The sequence below is a fragment of the Euleptes europaea genome, chromosome 8 (assembly GCF_029931775.1).
Source record: "Euleptes europaea isolate rEulEur1 chromosome 8, rEulEur1.hap1, whole genome shotgun sequence".
NCBI lineage: Eukaryota > Metazoa > Chordata > Lepidosauria > Squamata > Sphaerodactylidae > Euleptes > Euleptes europaea.
In genome coordinates this window covers 6,739,331-6,757,516 of record NC_079319.1, presented here as the reverse complement: position 1 = coordinate 6,757,516, position 18,186 = coordinate 6,739,331, and the positions used below count along the sequence as shown (strand labels likewise).

Below are 18,186 nucleotides of genomic sequence, written 5' to 3'. Positions count from 1 at the left end.
ATGGAGGCCAGTGGATGTGTTTTGGCACAGTCACTGGGCAAAACTTGCAGTAGAGTTATCCAGCCCTTCACTGTATAACCACTGTCTCCAGAAAGGAAGGTACAGCTTTATGGGTATGTCAGAAGCCGAAAAATCTGAAGCATCTAAATGTGTGATAAAGTCCCTAGCAAAATTAATAAAGATATGTATTCATGGGTGTGTAGGGGAGAAAAATAACAGAGCTGTAGTATTTATCACTTGAAAGTAGTATACTAATGAGACAAAGATTGTCTTGGTGATGGGAAATCAATCGAATGAAGTACAGGTGCTATGCAAGAATGCTGATGATCAAAAAACAATAATGGACACTACAGAAGAAAAAGAACATTTGAAAATAAATCTGCCATAGTGACTGCACTGCAAAAGCATATTTACAAAGGACAATGGAATATAACATCTTCTGGCATTGTCTCCATCTTGCGATTTATTTATTCCAATAATTTCTGGAGCTAATTCAATGAAGTACTCTAAGGTGATTCTTGACCACCAACAAAGGCCACAACCACAACATAATTGTATGTGCGCACGGCCAAAATCCGAAGGAGCAATAAGAGGCTCCTCTCTGCACATGTGCACGGCCAGAGCTTATTTTGATGCATTCGCCAAAGCAGTTTCCACTACTTGAGACACAAGTTGGAGCTCAATTTGACAAAGCTTTTCTCCTCCCACACAGGTGGTCTCCGTGTGTCACTGAATGACAACCCAGTTCATCTTCCAATGAAGTGCTTTGCTAAAAAGCAGTGTTTCCATTCAACACTGCCTGTTATGCAAAGCGTAATACTGAATTGGACTTCACAGAACTGTTAACTGCCCATAAAATACTTTCTCAAAGATACAAGAGGGCATTTGCAAAGGCAACATGCTGGCTACAATTTATGGCTTATTAGTTAATATTCACTGGGTCTAGGGCACTGGTTCCCAACCAGGGGTCCGTGGACCCCCAGGGGTCCGCGAGAACTAAACCAGGGGTCCGCAAAACAAAGTTATAAACCCATAATAAATTAATATTTATGCGGGCGGCATGGCGGCGGCTCACGAGCGCAGAGCGCGGCGGTGTGCGGTGGTGAGTCGTGGGAGCTGCGCTCGACAAGTAAGGAACATGCGCTCGACAAGTAAGGAACAATAGGTGAAACACTCGTCAAACCTTGTTTGATGATAGCTGTCGAAGAAGTTTTAGGGATGGAAGCCAAAAAGAAAATACAAGAAATACCCCTATCGAACAACACGGTAAAAGCTCAAATTGAAATTATGTCAAATGACATTGAGGAGCAGCTTGTTTCGAAAATAAAAAATTCGCCATGTTTCGCTTTGCAGTGTGATGAATCGACAGACATTTCTAATTGCAGTCAGTTGCTCGTATTTGTCCGCTTTTTAGACGACGACAACACTATTAAAGAGGAATTATTGATTTCGCGGAAACTGGAAACGACGTCAAAAGGTATCGACGTCATGAATATAATAGTGGAGTATTTTGAGAAACATAGCATTATGTGGGAAAAGCTCGCTGGCTTCTGTACGGATGGCGCTCCAGCCATGTTAGGATCACGCTCCAGTCTAGCAACATTAATAAAACAGAAGAATCCTTCAGCAATAACAACTCATTGTATCATACATCGTCAGGCGTTAGCTTCCAAGACTCTTCCTAAAAGCCTTGTTAATACCATGGAAATGGCCATAAAAGTGGTCAATGTTATTAAAAGCAGCGCCTTAAATACACGCCTTTTTAAAAAACTGTGCACTGAAATGGACTCCGATCATGAGACTCTTCTTTTCCACACCGAAGTTCGTTGGCTATCGAAAGGCAATATGCTGGGAAGGTTATTTGAACCAAGAAAAGAGGTTGAGCTGTTCCTAGCCGAGAAGAAAATTAAGGATTTACTAGAGCTGTTTTCTGATTTGAAAAGTCAAATGCATTTGGCTTATCTTGTGGATATTTTTCTCACATCTGAATAAACTAAACTTACAGTTGCAAGGTTCTGGAAACATAAATTTAGCAGGTGTGGGAAACATTTTTATGTTTGAAGACAAACTGCGTGCCTTTATTTGCAAACTTCAATTATGGGTAGGCAAAAACAATTATTCTGTGTTTGTGGCATTAAAAGCACTGGTCGATGATAGTAAAGATGACATGATCACCACGAATATACAAGACAACATCAGAAGTCATCTGCAAATGCTGGTCGATGAATTCCACCGTTACTTCCCAGAATATAACCAGACAGAATCAAAAGATACACAAAAGCTGATTCACAATCCTTTTGGTATTGCTGTTGAAGAGGTTGCAGAAGAAATCCAGGAAGAGCTCATTGAATTCCAAAATGATAGGCACTGTAAGGATGCGTTTGAATCAGTTTCTCTTGAAGAGTTCTGGTGTAAAAAAGCTATTTCATATCCTACAGTTCGGGGATTCGCCTTGCGATATCTTATACTCTTCTCCACAACTTATTTATGCGAACAAGGGTTTTCTGCTTTGCTTATCATTAAGAACAAGACCACAAATCGATTGGAAGCAAGTGATGATATTCGTGTAGCTCTGAGCAACAGTATTAGCCCCAGAATTGCCCAGCTTGTAAAAAGGATGCAAGCTCAAAAATCACATTGATTTACAATTAAAAGTTCTCTATTATAAAAATATATATTCAAATATTACCGTATTCTAACTTTAATATTTAACTAACAGTTATGATTAAAGTTTATTTTCAAATTCTCTGAATTTTTATTTTGAACCTTGGGGTCCCTGCACCAAACAAAAAAGTCCTAGTGGTCCCTGGTCAAAAAAAGGTGGGGAACCACTGGTCTAGGGTTTCCAGACAGGGCCTGGCAACCAGTGAGAGGCTGGGAGGGGCATTGGGGGCACCCGTTGATGATTGCGTGACATCAGTTCCTCAAAAACTCAGAACTGATATTGCACCTCTCTAGGAATCATCAGAATCTCTATGGTAAAACAACAGGTTTTTCTGGCGATTCCCTAGGGAGGAGTGACATCATTTCTGGGTTTCACCACTGGCCTGACGGCAGCGGCAGTAAACAAAAACTGGGATGGGGGATTTCCCATCTGGGGTATGGCAACCCTGGCTGGGTCACCACTATGAAATTATAACCACTATTCCCAGGGAAATATGCTGGAGTGAAATGATGTAATAATGAAGTGACTACTAGAGGGAGCAAAACACACATGGAAAAGAACACCAAAAACAAAACAATGGGGCACACGAGCAACAAAATTGAGAGTAAGGAAGAGACCTTTGTGGCCAGAACATACCTTGTTGCAGGCAGGGTATTCACACGTGTAAAAAAGACAGATGGCTCCACTTCGACATGAAGCCCAAGGGACAAGTTCCTGTAATATCCATCAATGTGTCCTGGACCTCCCGAATATTTGAAATTTAAGATGGCTTCCAGTGTCTAGAAACATAAAGGAGAGAAAAATATGCACATATTAATCTATTAGTTTGTACTACGAAAATGCAGCTGATTTCCAAATTGGTGGGGTAAATTTACACCTTTGCTGTCAAAGAGGCTTGAAGAATGTGTGACCCCTCAAGACAAATACAGCTCATCCACCGCATCAGACATGCAATGGAGCTTCAAAAAGTCATTTATTGAGCCTCTAACCAAGGCTGGTAGGGTGCATTCTGCTAGTTAGGTCACGTTATGTAGGCCTGCTCTAAGAAATTACAGCCAATCAGTAAAAAGTACACATTCTTTCTGGAGCAATCAATTTTCTTTTTCTCGTTTTTAATCATACAATTTCTGCCTTGTATAATCATGTATTTCTCTTGGCAATTCTGGTACAAATAAGGAGATCCATTTACAATCATGCTTGTGCTAGCTTCTCATAAAAACAATCAAACATTGGTATTAATAGTTTTATGGACCTCTAGTACTACAAGAATCAAACCAGGCTCTTCTCGCCACCTGCTGCCCCCAAACTCCATGTGGGCTCAAAGGCAGCAGGCGGCAAAGACAGGGTTGCCAGGTGCCTCTTTGCCACCGGCAGGAGGTTTTTGGGGCAGAGCCTGAGGAGAGCAGGGTTTGGGGAGGGGAGGGACTTCAATGCCATAGAGTCCAATTGCCAAAGCAGCCATTTTCTCCAGGGGAACTGACATCTATCGGCTGGATACCAGTTGTAATAACAGGAGATCTCCAGCTATTACCTGGAGGTTGGCAACCCTACCAGTTCTCCAGGTTAGAGTCCACCACTCCAAACCACTCAAGCTCATTAGAACTAAGTAAGGCCAGACTGGCTTCCCTTAGTACTTGGGCGGGAGACCTCAAAGAAAGACTGGGGTTGCTGTGCAGAGGAAGGCAATGGCAAACCACCTCTGCGTGTCTCTTGTAACTTAGCAGACCTTATTTATCAAATTTCACAAAATAAAATTATGTGTTACTGATTACTCATATGCAGCACAGTTCATTTTACATAACCACTTTCTCAGTTTACACTGAAGCAATTAAAAACTGAACAGGTCTATTACAGATGCTTAGCACTTTTTCACAACTGTAGGTGAGCATATTTAATATATCTTCTCTAAAGATGGCCTGCCAAAAATCACTCAAGGTCTAACACGCTCACCTTTAGGGAGAGGGGGGACACAAAACACTTCTTGATGCTCATAAATCCAATGCCTAACAATGAAGGTGTTGAAGAGGATAAAATTATGACTATATAAGCATGCTTTCCATACGTAGAGTCATAGAATCATAGAGTTGGAAGGGGCCATACAGGCCATGTAGTCCAATTCCCTGCTCAATGCAGGATCGGCCTCGAGCATCTCTGACAAGTGCTTGTCTAGCCTCCGCTTAAAGACTGCCAGTGAGGGAGAGCTCACCACCTTCCTAGGTAGCTGATTCCATGTCTCAAAGGAAGTACCCTTATAGGCAGCTGTTACACCACACACACTTAAAAACTGGCAAACTTGCACAAACTCCTATTTTCTAATTTCTTGTTACTGAACTACAGTTTCTCTCACTCGATAATCAATAGGGAATACAAAAATGGGAGGGGGGAGACTGAGGCACTCTAAGAACACACATTTCCAGCTCGTATAATTAACAGAATGCTGAGTTGGAATCAGCAGCACCAGAAAGCTAACACTGCTTAAGACAAGCTTCTACTGTGAAAAAAAATAAGTTTGTGCTTTTTTTGCAAAGTAAGTAGTGATCCGCCCTGACCTGGATGGCCCAGGCTAGCCTGATCTCGTCAGATCTCAGAAGCTAAGCAGGGTCAGCCCTGGTTAGTATTTGGATGGGAGACCACCAAGGAATATCAGGATTGCTGTGCAGAGGAAGGCACTGGCAAACTACCTCTGTTAGTCTCTTGCCATGAAAACCCCAAAAGGGGTCACCATAAGTCGGCTGCGACTTGACGGCACTTTACACACACACACAAGTAGTGATCCAGTTTATTTCTAATTTTTTTAATGACATAATGTTCAGTAAAGTAGGAAAGGGCAACTTCCATTCTTTGAATACACATTGGCTCTTTCTTAGAAACAGATATGCATGCTTACAGGCAGGATGATATTGGTGTGTTCACTCTAACATGGGGACTGGGCGCAAGTTCTTTTGGAGGCCCAGAATTCTGCCTGGTCCTCTCTTCTGACTATGATCAAGGGAGCTTCCTTAAGCTAGTAAGCTAGGAGAAGGGTTGTGGCTCAGTGGTAGAGCACCCGCTTGGCATGCAGAAGGTCCCAGGTTCAATCCCCAGCAATTCCAGTTGAAAGGATGAGGTAGTAGGTGAAGTGAAAGACCTCTACCTTGAGACCCTGGAGAGCCGCTGCCAGTCTGAGTAGACAATACTGACTTTGATGGACCAAGGGTCTGTTTCCATATAGGCCAGCTTCATGTGTTCAAGATTATATCCCTAAATACTACTCTGGTAGTTAGCTAGCAAACAAGTTTGTTGAAGGATCCAGCCTTTCAGCATTGACAAATTTCTGTAGCTCGACTAAATCTTAGATATACAGCGAAAGAAACAGCAAAAGCCAAAATCTCAAAAGGTGACACAATTCAAGCACCCAGCCCTAGAAGGAAGGGGTGATGTGGACAGACAACACCTGAATAACCACAAGACTGGTATAAAATACTGGATATTTTGAAAGGGTTAAAGTAACTCGCTTGTGTTAATTTTTCTCATAGCAATTTAAAGAAATTAAATGCCATGAAAATATTACTACAAAGGCCTAGTAGCTTTTCAGAAAAGGAAGGTGTGCATGGGGTGGGGGGAGAGGCCGGTCAAGCAGCACTTTTATACAACTGCTTTATTTCCAAGGTGCCTCCAGCTGTTCCACGGAACAATGGTGACCAGCAGAGAGCTAAATTTGCTGCAAAGAGTAGATGATGTGACTGTGCAGCGTCCATTATCTTTAATGCAACCTTCACAGCCAGGAGCTCATTCGTGGCACTCAAAGTATATCCAACTACAGTGTATTAAAAAAAAAATGATGGCAACATAATTAATTTGATGAATGGCAGCTTGTACTCCCAGGACGCACATAATTCCCGGGTGTTAATGACTGTCGGGGGGAAAAACATAGAGAAGATTACACCCCCTACTTTAAAAAACCATTTATTAATATATTAGTAACACGTCTGTTCTTTTTAACTGGATTAATCAGATCCCTTAGGAATCAAGCCATGCCCGGCAGTGTGATTGGCAGCGACCTTTGTAGACCCCCTTTTCTCTCCTTTGAGGCATTTGGAAGGAGCTCTACAAATACTTAGAACTGTAAGAAGTGTAACATTAACTGACTGGTTGAAAACATTCCTTTGTAACCCCTTTCTCCCCACACTCTAAACAGAGAAAGAGAGACAGAGAGACAGAGAGACCTACTCATAGTGATTCTCCATGGATTTCAGCTTCCATCTACTATTGTATTAGCACACAGTCAGCCCCTGTGAACTGAACCAATGAGTTCCCTTGTCAACTCTGTATACCAACACCTTATAACAACAGAAAACGTATATGACTGACATCTTTCTACATACATTGCGGATATCGTCAACTGCTCACTGGGGGAGTGGGGGACATGAACAAATGAAGCTGACTTACACTGAATCAGACCCTTGGTCCATCAAAATTAGTATTGTCTACTCACATCACCTACTACTTGAGATGCAGTTAGCATATGAGATGTTCCCTCTTGAGATGGGAGCCTTGGCCAAATAGACAATATATAGCACAATACTTTACTTGTCTAACTGCACTGAAACAGTGTAGAGCATATATACTTGCAAGGCTAAATGCACTACCCTCCGCCTTGTTATACAGAAGATTTTATAAAATCCCATTTACGGACAGAGATTGCCCTTGTGGGAATGGTGAAATAGAATCACTTATGCATGTCCTTTTTAATTGTCCCTTCTATGCTAGTGGCCGATCCCAATTCATTGACCCGCTGTTTATAAACAGGGAATGGCTTTCTGATGAAATCAGGACATCCTATCTTATGACCACACAAAACTCAAAAATAACTTAATCAGTTGCAAGGTTTTTGCAGTTATCAATCAGCTATTGTGAATGGTATGTAGTATTCCTTAATAGCTGATTTGGGATTGTTTTATCCAATTTTATTTATTTGTATTCAGATTTATCCTAATGTATGTTCCTCTTTTCTATATGCCAATAAAGGCGTGTGTTTGTGTTTGTGACCCACTACTTGATACTTTAATCTGGAAATGCTTGGGATCGAAACTGAGACCTTCTGCATGCCAAGCAGATGTTCTACCACTGAGCCACAGCAACTCCCCTAAACCTTTCTGGCAGATTGGTAGGCCAATGGAAATTCTGAGACCTGACAGATCACCACAAGAACGAAGATGGATTTTCCTCCCACTCACCCATCCTCCTGTCTAGTTCTACACGTTCAATGCACAGAGGGTGGACAGTCTATTTTCTAACTGCAGATTTTGGTAGCACGGGCAAGGAAATTTACTTCAGCAAGAAAACAGGAGCAGGCTCTGAGTACTTTTTTAACAAAACAAAACATTGGCCAGATGTAAAAATAGTAAATTAATAATTTAAAAACCCCTAACCATATTGTATGACTGTTTGTTTACAAAGCTATTTGTTCAGGGTTATTGATACAGAAGCATGTTTCAAGCCAGGATTCTTCACCCTTGCACCTGTGGGCACTTCTGGATTTTGAGTTCAGGTAATGGCTCACCACCATAAACTGGTGAGTGGAGGCGTGGCCAAGCACAAAATGGTGGCCCCAAGGGCTGGGCCCCGGCCCAACATGTTGGGAACTCCACTCCAAGTGTCCTCCCTATGATGACAGCAGCTCTGTCTTTCTGAACAAGTACTCCCTGCAGACACAAAGGTAACGCTTCCTAGACATTTCTGCAGCAATTCCTAATCCACTGGGGTGGCGGAAAACCAGGATCAGCCCTTTGCTTTAGGGCACAAGGAAAGAGGTGCCAGGAAACACAGCAGCGGGCACTGTAATGCCCACAGGTGCCACATTGAGCACCACTGCTTTAAACAATATATTTTGAAGTTGAAAAACTTGGTTTGTAGAATGCTATATCCTAATTCACATGGACATGGTAGCTGGCATTTATTCTAGTGGATGACAACACCCTCACCTTGTTTACGGTGCCTCAAGAATATTTGTTGCTTCTGGTATTAAGGTATTTTGAGAGACAGAATGTGGATTCAAAACTAACATGAACGTTCCTGCAGAGTTATCTAGTATCCCTCCTCTAAAGGTATTTTCTTGCTATAATTTTTCTCTTTCCCTTGCTCCTTTCTCTTTAGATCAAATATCTTAATATCATCATGAGAATATTAACTTTTCATTCAGAATACCATTTGCTAATTATAGATATTCTTGCATCAGCTAATGATAGATTTTCTTGCATCATTACTTTGCTACGCCGTCATGTTGGAAGTACTTATTTCCTTTAGAAGAGCATACCTGAGGCTATGCTGCAATTCTGTGAAGCACTACAATAAAGAAAATGTGGCACTATCAGCTAAATTTCTGTAACCAATCTTTCTTTTCTTTTTTTAAAGAATCAAGTCTTAGCTCTCATTTTGTGCTAAGAGACCGAGGCATAAATAAAATTTTTAAAGTGTGCCACATTGAGCACATAATTTTACAGAGAAACTCAGTTTTCATTTTCCAAAAAAAGTACAACAAATACAAGTTTATGGGGGGAGCCGTGTTGGTCTGCAGTAGAACAACTAGATTCAAGCCCAGTAGAGGCTCAAAACTGGTTATGAATTTACATTCTTTAAAATAATAGACTAATTACTTTCAGAATTTATTCTCATGGACTGATACTGCATACTTTGTAAATTTTATTGCTACAGGTGGGTGGCACAATTGATGCTTCCTGCAGTATTTTTATTGGTACATTATATAATATTTAGACCTTCTAATCCATTCTTGTACGGAAAGAGAAGCAGATAAATAAGGGTTATTTTGCTGACAAAGTTAAACGTTCTGGCTAGAATTTTAGCTTATGGTCTGCAAACTAGACAATATAATAATTCTTATTTGCGTGTCATACTGCTGATCAGGCTACTTGCAGTCGAAATTTTAGCACTTCGGAAGGTCCTCTCTGTATTCAGGTTTTTAACAGTCCTGTCTCAGCTCCGAAAAGGCCCTGAACAACTTAGCCATATGAACACATAAATTTGCCTTATACTGAACACCAGACCCTTGGTCCATCAAGGTCAGTACTGCCTACTCTGACTGGCAGCGGCTCGCCAGGGTCTCTTTGTAATCCAAAAGCCCCATAGGGCCATGGCCTTACTCACTTCCTGGAAACATTGGGTAGATGCCATTTTGCAGAACTCAGCCCAGAAGAGCCACAGGTGGCATGTCGAAGAGCCACAGGTGCCTCCTAAGAGTCAGTGTGGTATAGTGGTTAAGAGCGGTGGTTTGGAGCGGAGGACTTTAATCTGGAGAACCGGGTTTGATTCCCCACTCCTCCACATGAGCGGCGGGGGCTAATCTGGTGAACTGGATTCGTTTCCCCACTCCTACACACATGAAGCCAGCTGGGTGACCTTGGACTAGTCACAGCTCTCTCAGCCCCACCTACCTCACAGGGTCTGTTGTGGGGAGGGAAAGGGAAGGTGATTGTAAGCCGGTTTGATCCTTGCTTAAGTAGTAGAGAAAGTCGGGATACAAAAACCAACTCTTCTTCTTAGTTAATTTAAGGACCATTGCTGAAAACCCTTATTCAGCTCAGAGCATCATAACCATCTGTGACTGGCAAGAATCTGCAGGTCACACCCTTAGTTCACAACTAACCTTTGGGATGATTCAGTAATAGGATACCAGTCAAAAAGACAACTAGGCTGAGTAATTTTTGTGAGATCAACAAAGGATACAACTGTATTCCATTGCCCTGCTCGCAAGAAAACCATGTAATTCATTCTAAAGTTGTCAATAAATAAAGCACGCTCTGAGGAAAACAGATTAGAGACTTTGACTGGAATATGAAACACAAAGGGACGTTTTTGCTGACCTAGAAATTCAGGGGAGGGGGAATCAATCATGCACACTTGAAGCTGGAGGGCATTCCAAAGGAGAGGGACGCCACCGGAGGAGTCCTGTCTGTGATCACTATTTACTGCCCCCTTTGCACGTGGGAGCACAGAGAACTGACCTAGGAATGTTGATCTCAACTGGTGGGCTGGGCGGTATGGGAGAAGGCGGTCCTTCAAGCACCCAGTTAGCACCAGTAAGCACCTTAAAGGTAAAAAAAACTCCCAGCACTGTGAATTGTGGCTAGCCTCCAACAGCACTGTAACCATAAAAAAAAAAAAGTTTGACCCCGGTGCTGTTGAGCCAATAACCACACACCAAGGGGGTGAAAGGAATAAAAGTTTATTTCTGTGCACACAAATAAGGTACCCCCCTCCACTCAAGGGGCTGTTGAAGAGAGCACACCGTCACTCCCAATAACAAACAATATATAGCATCTCATTTCCTCGTTTCATTATACATATTTGGAAAGCACATTACTAATCTACTCACTATTATTCAAGCATGCGTACAACTGAATATCTTATATAATTAAACTCCAATTGCGATTGCGTGGCCATCCTTGGAGGAGGACCACTTTCTAACAAGAGGTGTGTTCTGACCACATTTGCGTCATTAAGTAACTCCTGGTCACTTTACAAGGTCGACCTGAGCTTGTTGTGATCTTAGCAGTGTTGATCAAGCGCCAGATGTTTCTCTTGTTATCTGCGAATGCTAGACACATCTAAATGTTACTACAGTCAGGCTTTTTTGCTATGCACGTTTGAGCTTAATGAAACCTCCGTCCAGTACGAGGGTCTGAACCTTTATTCAGAACCTGGGTCTTTCTGGCCTGGGTTTCAGCACCTCAGTTTTGTCGGAATTGTGCTTGGGTTTATTGGCCCTTATCCATCCCATTACCTTCTCCAGGCATCTGTTCATACTTCCCAACCATCCATACTTCCCAGCCGTCTGTGCATACTTCCCAGCCAGCCACCTTCACATTCCTAGCCACTCAATGCCACCAAACCTCCACATTCAGAGGCAGTAAACATCTGGATACCAGCGCCAGGAGACAACACTGTGGAAGATCTCAGACTCTACACTCTGCTATTGGCCTTCCAGAGTACCGGGTTGGCCACTATGTGAGACAGGGCTTGGACCAGATGGACCATTCCGCTGATCCAGCTGATAGGGAGGATCGGAGCTGGAGCTCTGTGTAGATACCAAACAGCCTGGGGGATAAGACGGATCCTTGCAGGACCCCAAAGCATAAATGCTCTGGGGCCAGTACAGTCCCTCAGCACTGCCTTCTGGAATGTGCCGGCCAAGGTAAGAGTGGAACCACCACAGCACGGCACAGTGTGACAGTTTGTCTTCCATTCCAACAAACGTGGAACCCAAAGAAAGCTACAATAGCGTGCAAAAACCAAGACGCTGAAGCCTACATGCCTACTTCTGTTTTAACTGCTTAAAATAGCTCTTGCAAACGTCTAATTAAAGCCAAAGTTGGCCATCTGTGGTATTTGCTGCCCTTGTGAGAACTCGAACGGTAACTAAATGCTGACCTAAGGACATAAAGCCCAAAATAGTTATGCAAAGCACTGGAGCTTTTTTCCTCAGACACAGCGCAACGTGCGTGTACGCTAAAAAACCGAAGCACCATGTGCGCCATGCCACATGTTTGCCTAGTTCATTCATCTACGTTTATGTCTTATCAAGCCACTGAGCAATGAAATTGCCTCGCCTCTTTTGGTATAATAACGTGGTGGCGGCGACAATTGGCGGAAACTAAATATAGCTTCTGCAGGATCCACATCTGGGAAATTAAACAATGCATCACTGTCCCCCTTGCTTGCCAGACCACACAGCAGCAGAATCCACCTTGAAGCGTGCATTAGACTAGAGTTCAATAAAAACCGCCAACGTAGAAAGGAATATTTTACATTTCAGCTGGCTAAAAATAACCTTGCTTGTAACGATTGGAAGTGTGAGCAGAATACTACTGGGTTGCAAAGCAGAGCCAGCATACCGTACTGCATGCACATTAACAGTGTAAATCTGCAGCTGCTCTTACAGACCGAAATATATATACATATAGGTTGGCAGATGAACATAAAAACGTAGAGCTAGCATTTACAAGGATCTACAGGAAGCTGAAAACTATAAATAGTATTTTTTAAAATGCTATCTCTAGGAATTCTTACATCAGGAAAGACACCCCCCTGCCCCACCTGGAATCACAATGACCTAACTGTGCATCCTTAAATAACTGGAAAACACACTAAGAAATCGCTTTCCAAGCTGTGCCATTCTCCAATTTCTAGAGGATTTCCACATTTGCTCAGGACAGCCCTAACACTAGTTATCAGCCAGTTGGGAGGGCCTTTGTATTTTCAATCACCACACACTATCGTAGTCTGAGTAGATTTTCAGGAAGGCAGCAGTGCTCCCATTATTGCTATCTCTCACTTGACCTTCATAAATGTCTCTATATCAGCTTTGCCACCTTGAATAAATTTTCTTCTTCTGGGAAGGAGCTCTGGCTCATTGGTAGATCTTCTGCTTGGTATGCAAAAGGTCCCAGGTTCAACCCCGGCATCTCCAGTTAAAGGGAAAAGGAAGTAGGTGATAAGAAAGACCTCCACCTGAGACCCTGGAGAGCTGCTGCCAGTCTGACTCAGTATAAGGCAGTTTCATACATTCTTCAGCCCTTCATAATGGCGAAACCCTACTTTTGTATTATCAGGGTCACTTCCATCTCCAAATAGTTGGCCAAGAAAGAAAAAAAAGACTCCTCCGTGGTCAAAGTTGGCATTTCCTAGCAAGTAAGGATATTGCTGCTCTGGAACACATACACTCAGATTGTATCAGGTTATCAATGAAAGTGTTGGAAGCTAAGGGGCAAATGTGTTCCTTCAAAAGGCTGATTGGCAGTGTCGTACTTGCCTTTCCAAAAGCCGCAAGGCCGTGATTCAATCAAGTCTGCATGAAAACCAGAAAGGATTACTGCTTCTTTGTCTTACAAGTCAAATTCTGTGCAGAATGTGACCCTGCTTAAAATTGGTTAGGACTGTTGGGGGTCCTGACTGGCCTATTACCATCAGCATCCTATCCTAGTTTTATTTATGCTAGCCTTACTAAATCCAGTGCTGCATCCCTAATCTTTCCTCTAGCGCTCTACATAGAGCTCTTCTGTCAGATTTATTGCCTAGATTTTTTAAAAGCTACATGGGGAAACACAAAAAGGTGCCTTTCTTGATCTTCTTTTAGCGCTTGCTGAGAATTGTTTTATTTGAAAATAACACAGTTCAGCAATACTTCAAATATTAACTTGTAGCAGGAGGCAACCAAATTCTCAAAACACTAGTAAGCCCAATGAATAAAAATAATCTCTAGCACAACTCAGAGTAGATGACAGAAATAAAGGGGGGATTAAGATGGTATGATACTAAATATTATGATACAGAGGGAAATTGTGCTGTGAAAATCACTGAATATACAGCAGCCCACCAATCAAGTTACACAAAAATGAAGTACCTGTTGAAGAGCAGAAAGGTGCAAGAGAAAACAGTGCTGGAAGACAACAGCAGCTTAAACTCTTGTGGCAAATGATAACACTATATCTACACCAAAAATAAGTGACTGCTGTACATTATTATTCAGGTATACGAGACTGCTAATCCGTGCATTTTAAAAACTGCTACAAGAATGTGTGTCCCCTTCTAAATACAAAAGGAAAGCTGCAGAGCTCAATCAGAAGCAATCACCATTTCATTTTCCCAGACAACCACTAAACAGTTTTGTTGACAATTGAAATGCAGCGTTCATTCGACAGCCAAAATATTCTTTCCAACGCAGACAGACTTAAGAATAGATTCATACGAGTGGAACTAAAAGAACATCCATAGGCAGCTTCTGTTCATTTGATACAGACCGTATCACCGAATATAATGAGAACGCATTTTCCAAAAGGGGAAAAGAAAGAGACAGAGAGAGAGAATAGCTTCTAAAATACAGATTGTTACACATTTAGAATGCAACGAAAGTGTCGCAGAATATCAGAATTTTAGATCCAGCTCTAATTTGTTTTGCAGAAGTGCCAAAAAGATTACTAGGGCAGGAATCCACCAAAAGTGGCCATTTTCAAGCCGTGTTTTAGGGGAAACTTGGGAGTTCCTCAATGGAAAACAGCAATAATAGCAGACAAGCTTCCCTGAAAGTCAGCCTGTTGACCATTACTCTGTGTGTGTGTTAAGTGCCGTCAAGTCGCTTCCGACTCATGGTGACCCTATGAATGAAAGTCCTCCAAAATGTCCTATCTTTGACAGCCTTGCTCAGATCTTGCAAATTGAAGGCTGTGGCTTCCTTTATTGAGTCAATCCATCTCTTGTTGGGTCTTCCTCTTTTCCTGCTGCCCTCAACTTTTCCTAGCATGACTGTCTTTTCCAGTGACTCTTGTCGTCTCATGACGTGACCAAAATACGATACTCAGTTTAGTCATTTTAGCTTCTGGGGTCAGTTCAGGCTTGATTTGATCTATAACCCACTGATTTGTTTTTTTGGCAGTCCACGGAATCCGTAACACTCTCCTCCAACACCACATTTCAAAGGAATCTATTTTCTTCCTATCAGCATTCTTCACTGTCCAGCTTTCACACCCATACATAGTAATAGGGAATACGATGGCATGAATTAATCTAGTCTTGGTGGCCAGTGACACATCCTTACACTTAAAAAATTTTCTAGCTCCTTCATGGCTGCCCTTCCCAGGCTCAATCTCCTTCTGATTTCTTGGCTGCAGTCTCCCTTTTGGTTAATGGTGGAGCCAAGGAATAGAAAGTCTTCAACAATTTCAATTTCCTCATTGTCAACCTTAAAGTTGTGTAATTCTCTTGTAGTCATTACTTTTGTTTTCTTGATGTTCAGCTGTAGTCCTGCTTTGGCACTTTCTCTTTTAACTTTCAGCAGTAGTCGTTTCAAATCTTCACTATTTTCTGCCAATAATGTAGTGTCATCAGCATATCTCAAATTATTAATGTTCCTCCCTCCAATTTTCACTCCACCTTCATCTAAATCTAATCCAGCTTTCCTAATTATTTGTTCTGCATATAGATTGAAGAGATAGGGAGATAAAATACATCCTTGTCTGACACCTTTGCCAATTGGAAACCATTCCGTTTCTCCATATTCTGTTCTAACTGTGGCCTCTTGTCCAGAGTACAGGTTGCGCATCAAAACAATCAGATGTAGTGGCACACCCATTTCCTTTAAAACCAGCCGTAGCTTTTCATGATCCACACAGTCAAAAGCTTTGACCATTACTAATGAGTGCTAAAAGCAGAACCCAATTTTCTCCTTCTCCTGTCCCCGTCTTAAAACTGTTGGAAACTACAGTTTGTCCCTCTGCTCTGAAATTTCTGCCTAAACTCACCATTTTACTTATGTCTTTTTATGAAACCCATGGGTAGTGGGCACTATTACAAAATGGCGGACACAAAACATTGGGATTTTTCAAGCCAAGAAGCCTCCTCCTATGACAGAAGCAGCTATTCTGGACAATTCTCGCAGACACAAACGTGAGGCTTCCTAGGCTTCTCTGAAGCCCTGCCTGAATCAAGGAGGTAGAGGAAAGTCAGAACCAAGTCCTTGGGGGGAAAGACACATTTTGATTTCAGTTTCCGAACAACAGGGAGTTTTCTCCCTGCGTGGCTACAGACAGAGGTATCCAAGCCTAGAGAAAGTCTGCATCTACTGACAGCACATGGCTGTGACGAATAAGCCTGGGAGGAGCTCAGCCCTAGAAGAAGGAGGAGGAGCAGGGGAAGGAGAAGGAGGAGAACTCGTTTTTATATCCCGCTTTTCTCTACCTTTAAGAAGTCTCAAAGCAGCTTACAACTGCCTTCCCTTCCCCTCCTCACAACAGGCACCTTGTGAGGTATGTGGGGCTGAGAGAGTTTGGAGAACTGTGATAGGCCCAAGGTGCCTGCAAGCTCAAAAGGTTTGGAGACCCCCAGTCTAAACTGAGTGGTTTCCAAGCAAATGGTACAATTTCCCCTTTAAGTAGCAAAGTAACTTTTTTGCCAGAAAAAAACTAGAAGCTTCTCTCTTCAGCAGACCGTTAGATCTCTTCTACTTGTTACAAACTCCAACTTATGAAACTTTATTGTCAACACACAAGAGACCTAGTGTAGCTGACAGAAGCTTCTAGCATTTTGTAAGCCTTTCCTCAAACATAGCCAGACAACAGCTTCTAGATTGAAGACGAAGTCAGGATCTTATAGGCCTTTAATATCAAATATAGTATGGAGGCAGGTCAAAAGGATATAACTCCAGATCCATACTCCTACAAAGGCTAACATAGGCCGGCATCCTCTAATGCCCTAGAACACTCGCTAGAATCCTGCACAGCAAAGCAGGGGTTTTGTGAGAGACGTGCTAGGACGGACAAGTTGAAGCCAGGAAATTCCAAAACTGCCTCACAACATGAACGGTTCCAAAGGCTTATGAAAGATTACACCAAGTCAGCTCTCTTTTAGAATTTAATAAAAATGCAGGAGGAAATACCCAAACTGCAAGTCGTTACTCAGAAGGTGAGGCGAGCCAAGTAATCAGGCGTATAGGAACCGCACAGTCATGTTCAAGACAGCTTTCCAACTGCTGGGAATTCCACTTTTGTAATTTATTTAGATGATCATAATGGACAAAGCAAGGAGAAAAAACAACCTCGGCAAAAGGAAGTTCACCCGCAAAAGTCAGACAAGCTTAGCATGAAATCTCACAATGTATTCTATAATGCTACTATATTTATTAAGGATCCAAGGGTTTTGTGTCTTTGTTTCCCAAATGTTATGAATGCATTATTGATTCTGTGGCCTGCTAAGTGTTAGAAAATGGCTTCAGTCAAATTCTTTTTTGGGGGGGAGGGGGAGGAATAATCCAAGATAAGAAATAAAAGATGGGGGCGGAGAAAACCTGGATTTAAGCAAAAGCATACACACACACACATATATCTAGACATATATATACATTTACATATATATTCCAATATTAACCATTTAACAAATATTGCTAAGTAACTCATATGGATATGGTCTCGGGCTAAGCATTATTTACACACTCATTTCACTTTAACAGAACATATACTACAAAGTTTGACCAGCAAAGCAGGCAAGTTCAATCAACTTCTCTTTAAAAAAGATGGACAGGGGGCGGGGGAGGGATGATTTTCTGAACCTCTAAAGTAAAGATAAATAAAAAGGTCTGCTATGGAAATATATAATAAATCAGAAAGATAGTAGGCTTATGGTAAGCAGAGTCAAGTAATGCTTTTTCCAAAACATGTATGTGGACATGATGGACCACAGGCCTTGGCTGTAGATGTGTTGAACTTTGGGATACTACTGACGTTATAATCCTACTGAAGAACAAAAAGCTGAATTAAGAGTTCCACGTGCTACTTACTCCTCTCTCATAGAAAATATGAGACCATGCTGACTTTTGTGGACACCTGCAATTTTGTCAAGCAGTTCTGTTGAATCCTCAAGCAGGAAGGGGCAGTAACGCATAAGTTTACCAACAGTCTGGATGGTGACTGTAGATCTCCCTGAATTACAATTAATCTCCAGATAGCAGAAATCAGTTCCCAAGGAGAAAATGGCTG

General features: G+C 42.0%; 1 protein-coding gene across 1 annotated transcript in view; it reads right to left on the bottom strand.

The window, feature by feature from the left end:
• TRAPPC9 (trafficking protein particle complex subunit 9) overlaps nt 1-18,186 on the bottom strand; it is a 187,383-nt gene that overhangs the window by 83,552 nt on the left and 85,645 nt on the right. The window contains exon 18 of the mRNA XM_056854642.1: nt 3,302-3,444. Coding sequence (XP_056710620.1) covers nt 3,302-3,444 — 143 coding nt within the window. The remainder of the gene's footprint in view (nt 1-3,301; nt 3,445-18,186) is intronic.